General features: G+C 40.6%; 1 protein-coding gene across 3 annotated transcripts in view; it reads left to right on the top strand.

Annotated features, from left to right (window-relative positions):
* Positions 1-14730: 14730 nt before the first annotated feature.
* The window catches only part of ntng2b (netrin g2b), a 48287-nt gene continuing 45888 nt past the window's right edge, over positions 14731-17129 (top strand). For all 3 annotated transcript variants that reach the window (XM_053648675.1, XM_053648676.1, XM_053648677.1), the window contains exon 1: positions 14731-15087. In XM_053648675.1, coding sequence (XP_053504650.1) covers positions 14773-15087 — 315 coding nt within the window. In that variant the 5' untranslated portion in view covers positions 14731-14772. The remainder of the gene's footprint in view (positions 15088-17129) is intronic.

Below are 17129 nucleotides of genomic sequence, written 5' to 3'. Positions count from 1 at the left end.
ACAGAATAAAAGTACTAAATTCAATAATAAAGGTAAGACAAAATATAAAGCAGAAGTGTTTTGTGCAGTCAGTTTGGAAGTGCAGCTCGGTCTCGATTGTGTTTTGGTTGCGATGTAGGCACAACCTTCCTTTCTTGTTTTTATCTCTCACTCTCTCTTTCTCTCTCTAACACAAACACACACAGAGTCAAAGACATGAAGACATTTACAACCATACAGCACGGACATAACACACACACACACAGTGACTAGAATAGCGGTATTCTTCACAATCCGCCTCTTGTATTGTACATACAGTACTGTAGTCTATTCTGACTGTCTTTAATTGTACATTGTCTCCGTATACTGCTTCTCACACAGAAAGAGTGAGAGAGAGAGAGAGAGAGAGAGAGAGTTTGCTCAAAAAAAAATCCTTATGCAGCCTCAGTGGGGTGCACTTATGAAGGGTATACTTTTATCAAGGACTGCCAAAAAGATCTCTCTCTCTCGCACACACACACACACACACACACAGAGCCAAATATCTGCCAGGTCGAGAGCAGCTGAAATCACTCATCTGCCCCACAAGCAGCGATCATCACATTTTACTGGTTTCAGTTCAGCTTCATTTCAGGCCAAAATGCCCCATTTCCAATTTTCCACAAAAAATGCAATAATACTGAAAATGATTTCTCTGACATGAATCTTCATGTGCTTGGCTCAGAACCTCCATGAACAAATCCTGTACAGTACATGAACCATGAACCGATACATGAACAAATCATTAGTTCATAAGTATTTGACAATTAACAAGTCTTGACTGATCGGTCGATAGTTCATGGAATTGTAAATGTGTGTATATACGATTATCTAATCATTTAATAGTGATGAACAAAGCATTAGTTATTTAAGCAATATCACACGAGCAAGGGTGCGGTGATACTGAATATCGACACGGCTGTAATTTGTCAATTCTGCCAAGAGCAGACCGATGCGGTCTCCAAGAACCCCAAAATTTCATCACTGGATCTGCTAGTAAGTCTTAGGATCATTGTCCTGTTGAAAAGTCCACTTTTGGTTCAACTTGAACTTTCAGACAGACGGCCTCACATTATCTTCAAGCACTCTTTGATATGATGCAGAATTCACAGTTGAATCAATGAATGCAAGCTGTCCAGTGCCTGAGGTAGCGAAGCAACCCCAAACCATAACATTTCCACCACCGTGCTTCACAGTTGGTATGAGGTGCTTCTCCTGAAAAGCTGTCTTTGTTCTGTGCAAAGCATGTCTGATGTTACTGTGTCCAAACAGCTCTATCTTTGATTCGTCTGTCCAGAGCACATTATTCCAAAAGGCCTGGTCTTTGCCTATATGCTCGTTGGAAAACTGTAGTCTTGCAGAGGCGTTTTCCTGAAACACCTCCCATACAGATCAAATTTGTGCAATCTCTTTCAGATTGTAGAAGCCTGCACTTTGACACCAATAGTTGTAGATACTAGCAGATCCTGTGATTAAATTCTGGGGTTCTTGGAGACTTCTTTCTGCATCAGACGGTCTGCTCTTGGGCTGAATTTGCTGGGACGGCCGGTCCTGGACAAATTGCCAGTCGTTTGAAATCTGCGCCATTTGTCGATTATTTTTACAGTGGAATGATGTGTTTCAGATAATTTGGAGATCTTTTTAAATCCCTTACCAGACTCATAAGCATCCACAAGCTTTTTTTCTGAGGGTCTTACGGAACTCTTTAGATCTTGGCATGATGACACCACACACCTCAATAACAACGGGAACACCAGACACTAGATATGAGAGAGGGGTATAAATATAAACACAGGTTCCACCTGCACTTCCTAAGCAGGTTCTAATCACTTTCACCCGATCCCGAACACCTGATTCTAATTGTATGGATTTGAAGGTGTGATAATGTTTTTTTTTTTTATTAATTTAAACTGTGACAATGAATACAAAATGCCAACTGTATGTCTCATTTAATAGAGTGTATCACCTTTATTAATAGGTTTCAAAGAGGATCAAATGATTGCTTGTCCAAATATGACACAAAAAAACAAACAAACAAACAAACAAACAACAACATTTTCCATGGGGTGTACTTATTTTTTCACACGACTGTACATAAACACGTGGAATTGATTTTTAATTCTTATAGTCCACTATCCTAGTTGAGAATGATGTTCAGGAAATGTCATTTGCCTAGATTTGCATAGTTTGTATCGTAGTTTGTTTTCATTGCTGTTCAAGCAAAAGAGATTTTAGTTGAGAACTCAAGTATACGTTAGAATTTGTGCTCTCACTGGCGGCTCTGCACACACGCGCTTGTTTATTTGAATTACAGAGTAACCGAGGATTTTTGGAAAAGCTCCCCAAAACCCCGCAGTGACCTCCATGTGAAGCATGCGTGCGGATGAATTCATTATGGCGGTTTAATGCTTTATGGGGCCCTCCACCTTTATTTCCTTCCCACATCCAACTGTTTGAAGTCCATATTTCATGTCTCACCACAGCAAGCTTGTAAGATAAACCATGTTGCGCAAGCCTATTTCTATGTAAAGTGGTGGATTGTTGCGGTGAGGCTGTGATGGGGGCGGGGATGGGGGGCGGGGGGTGGTTGGGAGTTTAGCACATGTAGCTTTTTAATAATAGTATATTTAGAATATGAATTTTGTCAGTAGCGCTAACTACGAACTAAGGACAGTCCGTTTATGCAAATATGCACGAAAGAGACAGTAAAACAGTGAAGCCAACTCTGCTAGATCCCGTTGTTCATCTCAATTACAGTTCTGACAAATGAATTCAACTCACGGTTTTGCAGTGATGCATTTTTCAGAGGAAGAAGGACAGCAACAATAACGAGAAGGAGAAAAGACTAGAAGAAAAAGGAGGACTAGGAAGAGGAAGCAGAGGAAAGAGGAATGAGAAGGATATCAGTGTGGAGGAAGAAGAAGAAGAAGAAGAAGAAGAAGAAGTGTTCGAAGAAAACGCGCAGAAGGTGAAAAAGAAGAAAAGATGAGAAACAAGGGATTCAGAGGTGTAAATGCTTTTCACAGCTTAAGCCTTAGTGGGTGATTTTTCTCTTTCTGGAGTAACACTTAGGGGTGGACCGATATTGTTTTTTTTTTTCTTCGTGTGGTGTCAAGTCCTTGCCGATGTGATGGCAGAAAGTTTTTTTTAGTTTTTTTTTTTTTTAATGAGATGTAACCTGAAATACCACACCAGTGATTACACAACCCTTTATAACTGACATTTTTCTTTTATTTATTTATTTATTTATTTATTTATTTAATGCAAAAGATGGGGGGGGGGGGGGGGGTTGGTTTCTCCATTCAGTCTCGTCTTCAGGAGGTGAAATGCTGCTCAATTGGGTTAAAGTCTGCTGATTGACTCAGCCAGTCTAAAACACTCCACTCCCCCCCGCCCTTTTGTTGTGTTGGCAGTGTGTTTTGGATCATTGTCTTGCTGCAGGAGCAAGTTTCTCCCGATTAATTTCCTCCTTATTAATTCCTCCCGATTAATAATAAGCGTGTTCATTACTGAAAGCTTGCTCATTTGAGCGGTTTAGGAGATACTTATTTAGGCCTTGGAGGTCAGGTGCGGCCCAAACTCCTCAAATGAACCGGCTTTCGGTAATGAACACGTTTATTACAGGAAGATGCTTCCCGATCAGCTGAGCAGATAGTATTATTTCCTCAATTCACGTTGTATCATCTTTCAAATCACAGCATCACTGCAATGTTAGCTGCCTTTCAGGAGCCTATTTAAATGCAATTTTTTGTTATGATCAGAGAATAGGTGCGATCACTTTCAGACTTCCTGATTAAGATCCTGATACTTCTGACCAGCTTTTGATTCAGCACTATAGCAAAGCCCTTGCAGTCAGGTTAAGCACAGTCATCAAAAAATGTTGTAACCAAGCTCCTTTTCCTTTACTTCATCATCCACTTATACGTTATATATTCCATATTGCAGAAGACATCATGACTATCCGCAACAACCTACTCAGCAAGAGCAAATACGAAGGGATTTCAGTAATGTTATGTGGCCGACGTTTCTAAGAATGCTAACTAGCTTGCTACGTTACTAGGAAAATCTAGCTTGATAGAAGTGAGACATTTGAAACATGGTTCATGCAGTTCATGCATCCATGATGAGCAGAGTATTTTTTGTGAATTTTCTGAACAAAAGATGAAAAAGGTCAATATTGACAATAAAGACAATTTTTCACAGCCTTCTTTGCTCATATTTACCAAGGGTGCCAATATTAGTGGAGGGCGCCGTACAGTTGACGTCTTAGCAGAGAATGTGAACCAGCATGTGCGATCAAATCAAAGTATAACGTGGCAGCCAGCAACCCCACACTACAAGTTGACTGGCAGTCAGGTCTGTGTTAGATGCATTACATACGCATCACAGCTCCCCTTGCCCGTTAAGCACTGGATACCAAGCAACAATAAATGCAACCACCTTCCTCTACAGCACAGAACTCTGTTTATGTTTGATCAGCTACTCGAATATTGGTGGGATGTAGGCTTCTGCTATATTTGGTTCCAAGACGTCAGGCCCCGCTAGCTGAAAGATCAAACCTGTCAGTTTACGGAAGACATAAGGCCTGTGTCGGCAGCACATAGTCGTGTCACCGTGGTTTTGTCTACAGAAACAGAAGTCTCAATCTCCAACACTTACCCCGTCACTCTCGGTCTGATCGATACCTATCTAATCAGATATGGAGACAGCAGCAGAGTAGCCAAGTTCACCTTTAAGATGCTGACTACGCTGGTTGAATAAATGAAGCTATGTGTGTGATATCGAGCAACATATTGTTGCTGTCTGATCAAATAAAAACATGCATCTCCACTTTTTGTGGCTTTTTTTCTAGATCTGAAACATGGGCAAAATATCCAGACATGCAGAAAAGGTGCAAATGCGGTTGACGAAGCAAGCCAAGCATCCAACAACACTCACGAGGCTGGAGCACACGCCGGCGCTGGTGTCCAGGAAGTGGGTGCTAAACTATGATACTATTCTTAGATGACAGTTTCTGCACTCATGATGTGGAATCAGACGTAGGCAACTTTTGGAACTTTTCCCCCTAGATACCGGATCATCTCACAGATTAGTGGAAAGTGCACAAAGGAAGATTCCCTAGGCTGGGAAAGTTAGCATGATGGCACTTAAGCTTGTCGTGGACATTAGAGAGGTATATATATATATATATATATCTATATATCGTTGGTATTCAGACCAATGGTGTAGGGTTGGGTGATATTCTTTATTGTCATCATTCCTCTCTGAAGATAACAGAATGTTGTGGGTTACAATTTCAGAGGGTATCCTTGGTGTTGGGAAAGTATGGCTCTACTTCTACTATAAATAGGAGAAATGGGTCCAGGTGTTTGAGTATCAGGGCAGCAGTGAACACCCCCTTGAAGTGAGAAGTCAGAAATAGACCAAGATGTTGTTTATATATGCAATGATGAATTTTCCCAACATCTCTCAGTATGTCATTTTATAAAAGGCCTAGGTCTGGAAGATGGAGGGGGCACTGGCCAGTCCGTAAGACATGACCAGGTATTCGTAGTGCGCGGACGTTAATAACCCAGAGCCTCAACCGCTAAACCACCACTGCCCCACCTATAATGTGCGACTGATCAAGCTTGAAGTCCAGATTCGTTCATTTACAGTTTAGATTTTACTACGCATTAGCTTTTTATTATTCTGCATATTTCAATGCATTTTCACTAGAAAAAAGCGAAATTCTCTGCGAATAGTATGACAATCTCAAGCTTTAAAAACTCTAGTAACAGGCCTACCAATTTTATATTTCCATTATAATGAGAAATGGTACAAACGTGACTATATTCAAGATATTTTAACGTAATCATTTTTTTTTACAGTGTTGATGTGCATGTTCCTTATTTGCTCTATTAGGTCTTTTTTTTTTTTTAAATCAAGGACATTTGTTTTTCCATATCAAAAGCAGAACTTGACTTTAGTTCTGCCGAAGCTTCAGTCTTGTCTAATTTGTATCATTAACTCGTCTAGTTTCACATCTTGATTGTCAGAATGAGACGAGAGCGTTTGCATCGCTAGCGACCGTATTCCTTCCTTATCGTCTGTCTTCATTTTCTCCTGCGTTGTCTTTCTTGGACACGGGGAAGCTTTTCAGTTGAGATTTTCTGGGCCGACATTGTAGAAGAACAAAACAATGTAGAACGCTAAGAATGATATACCGTGGTAGTATGCATGCAAAAAGACAGACGATTTCATGTTTTATGTATAAATCTGATTTGAGAGCTAGCTGAGAGCTAGGGCTTACGATCAGTTCATTGCACAAGACTTCACTTTAATGCACATGTGCCTGGAAGTTTTTGGCAGAGTTGCTGAATGTGATAAATGGCCAGTTGCATGTGAGTTGTACTCACAGATTAGTCGGCAGATGTGATTAATTATAATCATTTGCGAGCTGAACTTTTTCCCTTTTTTTTTGGTGCGGTTAAAGCCACGTTTTTCAAGCGTACAGCAGTATTTTCACACAACACGCCATGGTTTGATAAAGTAGTGAAAGACATTCGGGAGTATACAGTCATGTGGAAATAATAAGTACACCCTATGGAAATTGTTGGCTTTTTTATTTTACATTTTTTTTTTATTTTTTACATATTTGGACAAGCAAACATTTGATCATCTTTGAAACAGTGCCTGAATGTCGGTTGCCAGATTGTGAATATATACCACCGTTTGTCAGATCAGATTTTAATCACAGTCAGACATAGCCATTAGCAGACAGTTATCAGTTAATCTCATTTCGATATAGCGTAATGTAATTACGTGGCTAATTTGGTTTGGTTTATAGTGAATTTGGTGAGCGTTAAATCCGGATAAGCATAACAGTCTGATTTTATTTTTTTTTTAAATCAATCTGGCAGCCGTGGTGGAGAACTGGCTGAGTACAGCAGAGTTAAGATGTAGAAATCTTTCCATTGAGACACAACAAGGACAAACTATCGATCGGAAACACCGCTCCTGTCAACACGCCCAGTCCGAGGTGTACAGCAGCTTCCAACTCAAACAAACGACACACACACACACACACACACACATCTCTCTCGTTTTCTCTCTTTCACACAGAAATAAACTCAGTTAAGAATAACATGCATGGCTACATGGTTAACTCCTCATTTTTAAATGAACATGTAATTTGTTGAATTAACTCTTCCGAGGTAACTCTTCTATCCGCACTGCCTTAGCTTCCGTACAAGTGAATTTTGTGTCTGATTCGGTCTAAACTACAGAAACACTGCAAGCAAGTTGTTCTTTCTTTTTTCCGACATCCAAGCTCTGACTATCAGAACATCAGCTGATATCCAATGATGTTCGCGTGCTCTTTGAAACTGAGCGACTCTCTGCAAGATACAAAGTATGACAGGTAGGATTTAAGAAAAGCCGTGTCTTGCGTTCACATGTAAGATGTGTTGTGCCAGTCATGTGCATCTATGGCATACAAAAGTCAGTAGATTGGATAAATATGTTTTGCTGTTGTGCTTTTAGATTATATGTACGTATAAGTATACGTTAGATTTAGTGTGTGTGTGTGTGTGTGTGTGTGTGTGTGTGTGTGTGTGTGTGTGGGAGAGAGAGAGATTCATTGATTGGGGGTTATTTGAGGATCCCTGCCCTGTTGTGTAACTAAGAGACTGGAACAGCACAACAGCACCTGCATTAATGAGGATTTGGAAACATCTGCCATGTTGAGAGAGCATCTAAAATCACACACGACCCCATGAAAGGCCACACTAGAATACTAAAAAAAAAACAAAAAGAATTTCTTTGCCTTTGTTGAGGTGGTTTTTTATCATTTTGTTCCAGTCTGGAATTATTTAGGTAGTTTATCTGGTTCGAGTTTGAGGTTTTTTTGGGTTTTTTTTTTTTTCTTTCTCTCTCTCTCATGCTTTTAAACACTAAAGTTCTCTCCACTCTCCAAGCTCCCGATCCATATACGGAGACCAACCTGCAACGACAGCCCATTTTTAAATTCCTAAAGACTCCTATTAACATGTCAGGCCGTTAAGGACAAGCATGGATAATGCGTATTAAAGGTGAATATACGATGGTGCTTGAAAGTTTGTGAGCCCTTAAGAATTTTCTACTGTATATATCTGCATAAATATAAATATGACCTGAAACATCATCATCAAGTCCTAAAAGCAGACGGAGAGATCCCAGTTTAAACAAATGAGACAAAAATGATTATACTCGGTCATTTACTTATCGAGGAAAACGATCCAAGATTACATATGTGTGAGTTGCAAAAGTATATGAACGTCGTGGATTAGCAGTTTTTTATATGCGGAAGTATATAGAAAATTCTAAAAGGCTCACAAACTTTCAAGCACCACCGTATAAGACCACGACTATGGATTTAATGATCGTAACACCGTTACAGAAATGTAAATAAAACACAGTTGTGTGTCAGAACGCATTCGGTGCCCACACTGACAAGCAGAGCTGCAGCGACTCTTCTGTCTCTCTCACCTCGCTACACCTCAGCACTTTCCAGATGCTTTGCGCTCGTTATAGTGCCGCATAGGAACGATGCCCGTTTGGCAGTCAGGTTAAACCATTATATTGGCGATATTACTTTAAAACCCTTGAACGAAACATATCTAAAAGAGGTTGCATAGTCTAGTCACAACATTTCTGAGCTTTGCACATCCGAGCACACCTCCCCTCTTCAACCAATCAGCTTCCAGCTGAAGGCTGGTTAATGCACAGCACTGTATATACACATGGCACTCCGTTAGGATTTTGTAGGTGTGCACGTCACACACTCTCTGCAATGCAAATTGACAATGCGGAAGTATAACCCAGCCTGCAGATATCAGGAAGGAGTGCATGGAGTTTGTCTTTCCCGATGTCCCTAGAGATTTAAGTCCAAATTTAACAGATTGTTCAATAGACTTTAATCCGCGCAGCTTTGAAACGAAGCACAGTACAGCCGGCTTTGACACGAGGACGCAGATCCTATATTGGCCATGACAGCAAACTGACAACATTCTTTACTCTAATTTATTTTAATGACTACTCTGTATGAACACTGAATAAAAAGCAGTTTTATCTTGGCCAAGTGTGCACGATTACTAACGTTCTAGCTAGCTTCTGTAACGTATCCGCTCCACAGTCTTCACATCAGTAAGGATGGCATTCAATCTTGCTTAATGACTACGTTTGAGAGGCTTTGATCTAGCAGGTCATTTACAGGTAGTAGCAAAAATATGTTGAAGGGATAAGGAGATTGTAAAATGGCCACGTAAGATGTATTACTCGCTTAGGAAGAAAATGGGTTCCTCGTGGGGTTCTTTAAGGGTTCTTTGGATATTTAATGGTCCTTAGTCTCCCAGCAGGACAGGGTTCTATAGAAACATTCTATAGTAGAGAACTACTCGGTTCTACACTGTGTAACCGAATAACTGAAAAACCCTGAATATGGTTCTGACACATGAAAACAAATAATAAAATACAAGAGAAGGTAAACAACAAGAATCCTTGAGATACTCTTAGATACCTTTCCTCCAGGAATTTTAAAATTCACACTACATCTATACAGAGGCTGAAGTGTGTGAACACAGCGTTATTTCATCCCACAGTTGTGTTGTTATTTATGAGAATATGATGGATGTAGGTAAAACTGTTTATATCAGCAGAATATATATATATATATATATATATATATATATATATATATATATATATATATATATATATATATATATATATACTGTATCATCATTAAGAGGGATGAGCAAAATGTATGATATATATTTTAAATATAATATTTATAGTGTGTATCGTGTGTATTTCTGGGCCAGGCCACTCAGTTGCCTGCTGTTCATTAGGAGTACAAATATCATCAAGTGCCCAATGTCCAAAATTTGTCTTGCGTGAAACAAAAAGATGGTAATGTGTTAAACAGTTGCTGCTGTTACATGGTATGCAGTGTTGAAAAGATTTTATACGGCAATGTCCTACACTATTCATCATACTTTGCGCTAGCTGGTAAGCACATTTAGGTTTTCTCTTTCTACTATTAAGCATCAACTCGGAGCTGAGATGCAAAGAGTTTGAGCCGATGATTTGCTGCCCTTGCTAGCTTCTCCATTCATCATACATATATATATATATATATATATATATATATATATATATATATATATATATATATATATATATATATATATGTATATAAATAGGAACATATTATACGAAATATTATTAGGAAATAAAATGACAGTTCTCCGCATATCGGCTGGACGACGTATACTCCATTACCCCGTTTAGGTGAGCTATTTCACCAACACGAGACCTTATTTCCCTGATTAAAGACCTTTGGAGAACAAGTCCATGTACTACTGATTTCATGTCCCAGAAAACGATTGATGTTTTTATTCCCAAGCTAGAAAACAGGCTACGATAGACCCCTTTTTATTTTCATTTGAGGTGTATTTGTGTATGAAAGTAGCCTATGTTGTGGTGAATTTTCTTCATCCCTGGTTATTATAGTTAATTTATGCCATAAACTTGCCACTTACAAAAGGATCCTTTATATTTACAGCATGTCCTGTATCGATTAAAGCGCAGTAAGGCTGAAGGAAAGCCAGGATGCTGGTCAGAGGGGTGAATAGTTCAAATGGAGGACTTAATAAGAGGGATAAGAATATATAGCTATGGATAGATTAACACTCAGGGCATGGCTTATTATCGTTGAACACAGAGCTACTGCCGTGAAGAGCTGTTTCAATAGGTTTGTTTGGGTTTTAGTTTTATTATTATTATTATTATTATTATTATTATTTTAAAGAAAATGAAACAAGAAATCAGGAGTAGAGACAAAGTGCTCGCACGCGCTACAATGTTGCTGCCGGTCTCTCGCGCGCGCTCAGGGTGGTTCCGTTAGTGAGAGCGCGCGCAGATAAAAGCGGCTCAGATAGCGCGTGAGAGTGATGGGGGAATAACGGATTAGCGGGACGGAGAGAGGGAGGGATGGATGGAGAGAGAGAGGGAGGGGAAAAGGGAGGGAGATTTTTCGCGATGCACCCCCTCCCCCCCCCCCTCTCTCTCTCTCTCTCTCTTATGTTGCCCTTGAGCGCGCGGGGCAAATCCAATCCTTTAAAGTCGGGAAGAGCAAAGGAGGGCGCGCGCAAAAGTCCGTCGTTTCACTTTGGGAAGCTGCAGCTCCATCCCGCATCTGATTCGTGGCAATTCGGCTTACCCCGGTCCTCGCTTTCGGAAGTAGGGCATCTTCCTCGCAGAAGAGTACAACTGCCCTGCTGCTTTCACAATCTCTGGCACAGCAGGCGGGGGAAAGAAAACAAATAAATAAATAATAAAACGACAAACGCGGAAGAAGAGCGTCTTTTCCCACGAGGGAAGACCGAGCGCACTCCAGTAAATGAACGCTCCGTGCACGTGAGACTTGGCTGGGGCGGGGGGTGGGGGGGGGCACACCGGGGCGCGCACCTGCCACCACGCGGCACATGGAAGGAATCTCGCGCAGAAGCGTCCGGTAAGTACTGCTGAACTCCGAACTATCCGAACAAACCTGACCCAGACTTACTGCAGTGACCGGGAGAAGAAGGGGGGGGGGGGGGGGGGAAGGTCCGGTACGATCCACCCATCATCTCACGCGCATCCGTTACGAGCTTCCTGCGAATTAAACACCCCGAACTGTCACTTACTTAATATTTACGCGACGACACGTAAAAGTTGCTCCAAAGTCGCGTCGACGTCTATTTCCGATGAGCCGCGTTTGTTTGTTTGTTTGTTTGTTTGTTTGTTTGTTTTCTATCAGCGTTTGATCATTGCTCTATCTTGCAGTAACTCGTATTTACTGTACCGGGGACGCGACACACCCCGCGCGCTGCCGTCCGCTATGCGGAGGAGAGAGAGAGAGAGGAGAGAGGAGAGAGAGAGGAGAGAGAGAGAGAGAGAGACTGGGCGAGTCACACTGCTCACATACCCGATATATAGTGCACTGAAATTCCTATTTCTTAATACCTTAATTTCTTAATGATCCAGATGGATTGTGGGATAGCATGCCTTCCCTACTAGAACAATTAGGGGAAAAAGAGTTTTAACTTATCAGCTTATGGGGCAAATCAGGGCTGCTCTCCATTCATAAATTAGGCCAGTCCTACTACATAAGTTTCACTCATGCTGAAAAAGACAAAAAAAAACCCCAACCCTCAAACAAACAAACAAATAAATAAATAAATAAATAAATAAATAAAAGACTGGAGTTGATTTTTTACTAACAGACTTTCATGTAATGTTCATGTTAACTACCATAGCACATTAAGTGAAGCATCATTTTTTGTTTTATATAAGTACATACTGTATATATATAAGATATATAAGCTATATATAAGATATGTATAGATATCTGAGTTTATTCCTCATATATAACACAGCAATTTGACAATTCAAATTTTTATGCATTAAAATGTATGACGAGTCAGAGGTGACCTCTGATCTGCTTATAGTTATGTTTAATGTTGCGAAATGCCCACGAAACAAGTTCATTCCTGTAATCGCGTACAGTACGTTTGAACTGATATAAGCAGTCGGTCTCATGCCAGTCTGTCTCCTGTCTCTCTTTGGATGATATGAAGGCAAAAACTTGCAGCTTGTCGTGTTCCAGAGGAACCACAAAGTCCTCCTGAAGTGTCAGAAAACTTTCTCTCTGAATGTTACAACACCTGCAATGAAACCATGCGGAAAAAATCAGTCGGAGTTGCTTCATACTTGGCAAATTTCTTAACTTGTCCCAAAAGTCTCCATGCATCGTCCGCCAGCAGCTTCCCAGTCCAGCAATGAGAATGATGTGAATACGTTCTTCTTTGTCAAAGGCGCTCTTAAAGGCTTTCTCTATATATAAACGTATAATAAAAGGCTTATAAAAACGTAATAAAGCTTATATTTCAAAGCACTCGGGTTGTACGGTATACCGGTAATACGGTCGTACCACGATACTAACGCTTCGAAATACCGCCGATGTCGCAGTATTTTTTACTGTGAGTAATGTAAGTGCTGCAGTTAATACTATTTTCGCTATAACGACACATTCCGCTGCTTTTGCTGAATACACAAAGATTAGTGACACTTAATTTGACCTAAATTCTTTACCTTCGTCTTTAAAGATTTCCTGTTTGCTAGCAAGCGAGCTAACGTTGCGCTGTGTAACTGCTAAAATGATCCAAAGCGAGCTAACGTTATGCTAACCGCTGTGTGTAAATACTAAAATGATCCGGAAAGAGCTAACATTACGCTAACCGCTGTGTGTAAATTCTATAAATTAGCCGTGTCTGCTAATAAGGGAGCTAACATTACGCTAACCGCTGTGTGTAAATTCTATAAATTAGCCGTGTCTGCTAATAAGGGAGCTAACATTACGCTAACCGCTGTGTGTAAATTCTATAAATTAGCCGTGTCTGCTAATAAGGGAGCTAACATTACGCTAACCGCTGTGTGTACATTCTATAAATTAGCCGTGTTTGCTCATAAGGGAGCTAACATTATGCTAACCGCTGTGTGTACATTCTATAAATTAGCCGTGTTTGCTCATAAGGGAGCTAACATTATGCTAACCGCTGTGTGTACATTCTATAAATTAGCCGTGTTTGCTAATAAACGAGCTAACATTATGCTAACCGCTGTGTGTAAATTCTATAAATTAACCGTGTTTGCTAATAAGGGAGCTAATATTACGCTAACCGCCGTGTGTAAATTCTGTAAATTAGCCGTGTTTGCTAATAAGGGAGCTAACATTACGCTAACCGCCGTGTGTAAATTCTGTAAATTAACCGTGTTTGCTAATAAGGGAGCTAACATTACGCTAACCGCCGTGTGTAAATTCTATAAATTAGCCGTGTTTGCTAGTAAGCGAGCTAAAGTTTTGCCAAAATTACCCGTGCTTGTTCGTAAGCAAGCTAACGTTCCTAATTTCCTGTTCGTTTTTGTTTTTTTGCTAAACTTTTACACCATGTTCAGGGCTTAACACTGTATTATTCTCACAGTGACCTCAATTTGGAGAGTAACAAAATCACAGGGCATCACAGTTAAACGGAGAGCACGCGATTCGGATGGGTTTCCACGATTACAGTTTTAAAGAATTCAATTTAGGACATTTTTTTTTTTTTGGTGAATATGTAACTGACCTGTAGTGTGTGCGATCCAGAATAAGAACTCTTGGAATGGTTAAAGCGTAACCTTTACACAAGAAACTATGCGCGTGACAAATCGCCCGCACAAAACAGGCCTCATTTGTCTCATCCCTGCCATCAGAAATTCATTAGCATAATATGATATACTAGGACGTAGCTGGATACGACAGGAAGAAGCTGTATGTAGATTATCGAAGTGGAAGTGGAGGTTGTTTTGGGATCGTACAACGATATAATGTACTCTCTCTCTCTCTCTCTCTCTCACACACACACACACACACACACACACACAACTGTTTATTAAATCAGGTGCTGAGAGTAAAGCTGTCTCTTTATTGTCTTGGTTTCAGGAACATGAAGTTTGGTGAATGTTTAAAGAATGCCAGTGGAGTGCCTCGGAACTTGTGATGGACAAGAAACTAAGATGGACAAAGGACATACTGATTTTGTATCTCCCCTGTTTTTTTTTTTTTTAACCAACAATTTCTTAAACATTTAATGCTTTAATTCAAATAAATAAAAAAAATTCCCTCATACAGAATGACCGTGGCGAGTTTACCAGATGCTCTCACGTGACTCCTATTCTATACCAACATCTCTTTCCTGTGAATTTTACCACGGCCCTTCTCTTGTTTCCTGGCTGGCGCTTGTCATGCTGGCGCGAGCCGTTTTCTTCCTCCTTGTCCTCCTGCACACGCTGGTGCAGGTTCAAGGCCAGTACGAGTCGTGCAAGTCACTCCTCGCCACGGATGAGGGCTCAGTGTGGGAGCAGCATGCATGCCAACCCAAGCCCCAGTCAATGAAGGAGTTCATGCGCATACATGTGGAACCACCGGGCATCACGTGCGGCAACCCACCCGAGAGATTCTGTACGCTGGTGAGTTAGTACAATTATTCTCATCGTATTCATGATGAACGGCTGATTAGGCCGTGGCTATCGCTTGTAGCGTTCTTCATACGTGTCTTTCTTATTAAAATTTTTTTTAAAAAATAACAAGATTTAAATTGACCTTAAATTCACCTTGAAAAGATGCAGAATGATAAGATACTTGAGAAAGGAAATAATGATGATTTTTTTTAAAGATTTCAGATCATAATAGAGAGTAGACGCTACCCGCCGCACCACTGTCATCCAGTGGAAATGTATTAGTGCTCCTCGTTCTAATTGGAGTCCCGTCTAGGGTGTGTTCCTTCCTCATGCCCAGTGCTTCCAAGATAGGCAGTGCAGGAGGTGTAACTTAGAAGATAGTCCCAAGCGTCTTATAGTGTTGTTCTGTTCTTTATCAGATTTGACTAAAGTGTGGTAATAAATCCGCAACTGCCGGAGAATAACGTGTTGCAGCATTAGTGGTATATATTAGAGTTTCTAAAAGCAATTTAACTGTTTAATTCTAAGACACGCGCAAGCCCGCGGGAGGGAAAGTTTGTGCTGTGTTTTCTTTATGAGGAAGCATTGCGATAATATACATTTGAAAATGTTACGTAATATGAAATAATATGCGATTAAAATAAATAAATAAATAAATAAAAAGTTCATTCTTTTCTGCATACAAGCGACTCGAGCTAAAAAAAAAATTCAAAGTGGCCGAGGAAGTGGCTGCGGTCAGCAGAGAGTAACACACTGAGGTGTTGTTTATACATGCGGTTTCTTGGCAGAGTGAAATCACGAAAACGGAGATTTGGGAGGATTTTAGCGCGCTGTCAGAGAAAGGACAACCGAGAAGCCAGGAATGATGGTTTTTAGGATGACTTGCATTGTGACGTAATCCTAAACCTTGCGAAACATTCAAATAGGAAATATTAGCGTTAAGTAATAAAGACGACGTGCCGAAGGAAAAGCCTCACGTTATATACTGTGTATATATATAATGAATTTTTTATCATTTTGAGGGGTCTCGTCCAACACCTCGAGTCTCAAGGCGAGTCGTTGAAGCGTTGGCGATCTTAACTCATGCACACATAACAAACACTTCTGCGTCGTGTATCGACGGTGCAATCTGCTAATGGACTGAGCTCTAGAATGTTCCTCGGATCTCACTACGCTCTGAAATATTGATGTCGCCTTAATAGCGGAAGTCAAGCTGAGATGGACAGGCATGTCCGTGTCAGCACTTCTTCCACACGATCGTCCTTCTCGTCTTCCCTCTATCTATCTTTTCATCCCTTCACGCATTGGTTTATTCCTCAGGAAGAAAAAAAAAAAAGGTCTCGAAGACCAGGGTAGGACAGACAGGCGTATCACAGTCAGCCGTCTCTTCTATCTCTCCGTTGATTACTCCCTGTCTGTAGCACATAGGAAGAAAAGTTCTGCTAACTCATACGAGACAGACGAAGGGGGTCTCTTTTCATCCTTCCACGCCGTCATAAACGTACTGAAAACTGCCAATTAAAACTGAGATGCGATCCATGAAAATGCCACATGACAGGCATGTCAATGGACCTTGCCGTCTTGCCATCCCTTTATCATCCCGTCACAGTAAAATGTAGAGTCAGAATCGAGAGCAAACGATTCATGGCCCAGTGCCGGCCCAAACTTTAATACTTTATCTGGCCCACATACTGTACCCTATTTTGACTCAATATCGAATGTCACACAATCATTAGATATGGTTTGTTGCATTTGTTGTCATTTAAATGAGTTTAAATAAGAAGTGATATGTTTGGGGAAAGGAAAACACTGCATTCCAGCATCACAACCTTATCCCATCTGTGAAACATGGTGGTGGTAGTATGGTGGTTTGGAGCTGTTTTGGTGCATCTGGGCCAGGACGAGTCGTCATCATTGATGGAACAATGAATACTGAAGTACACCAGCGATTTCTAAAGGAAAATGTCAGGACGTCTGTCCATGAACTGAATCTCAAGAGAAAGCGGGTCATGCAGCAAGACAACGACCCTAAACACACGAGTCGTTCTACT

Source organism: Ictalurus furcatus, chromosome 18 (assembly GCF_023375685.1).
Source record: "Ictalurus furcatus strain D&B chromosome 18, Billie_1.0, whole genome shotgun sequence".
In the NCBI taxonomy this organism is placed as follows: Eukaryota; Metazoa; Chordata; class Actinopteri; order Siluriformes; family Ictaluridae; genus Ictalurus; species Ictalurus furcatus.
The sequence above is the reverse complement of the archived record's forward strand: the minus strand, read 5'-3'. Positions and strand labels throughout refer to the sequence as shown.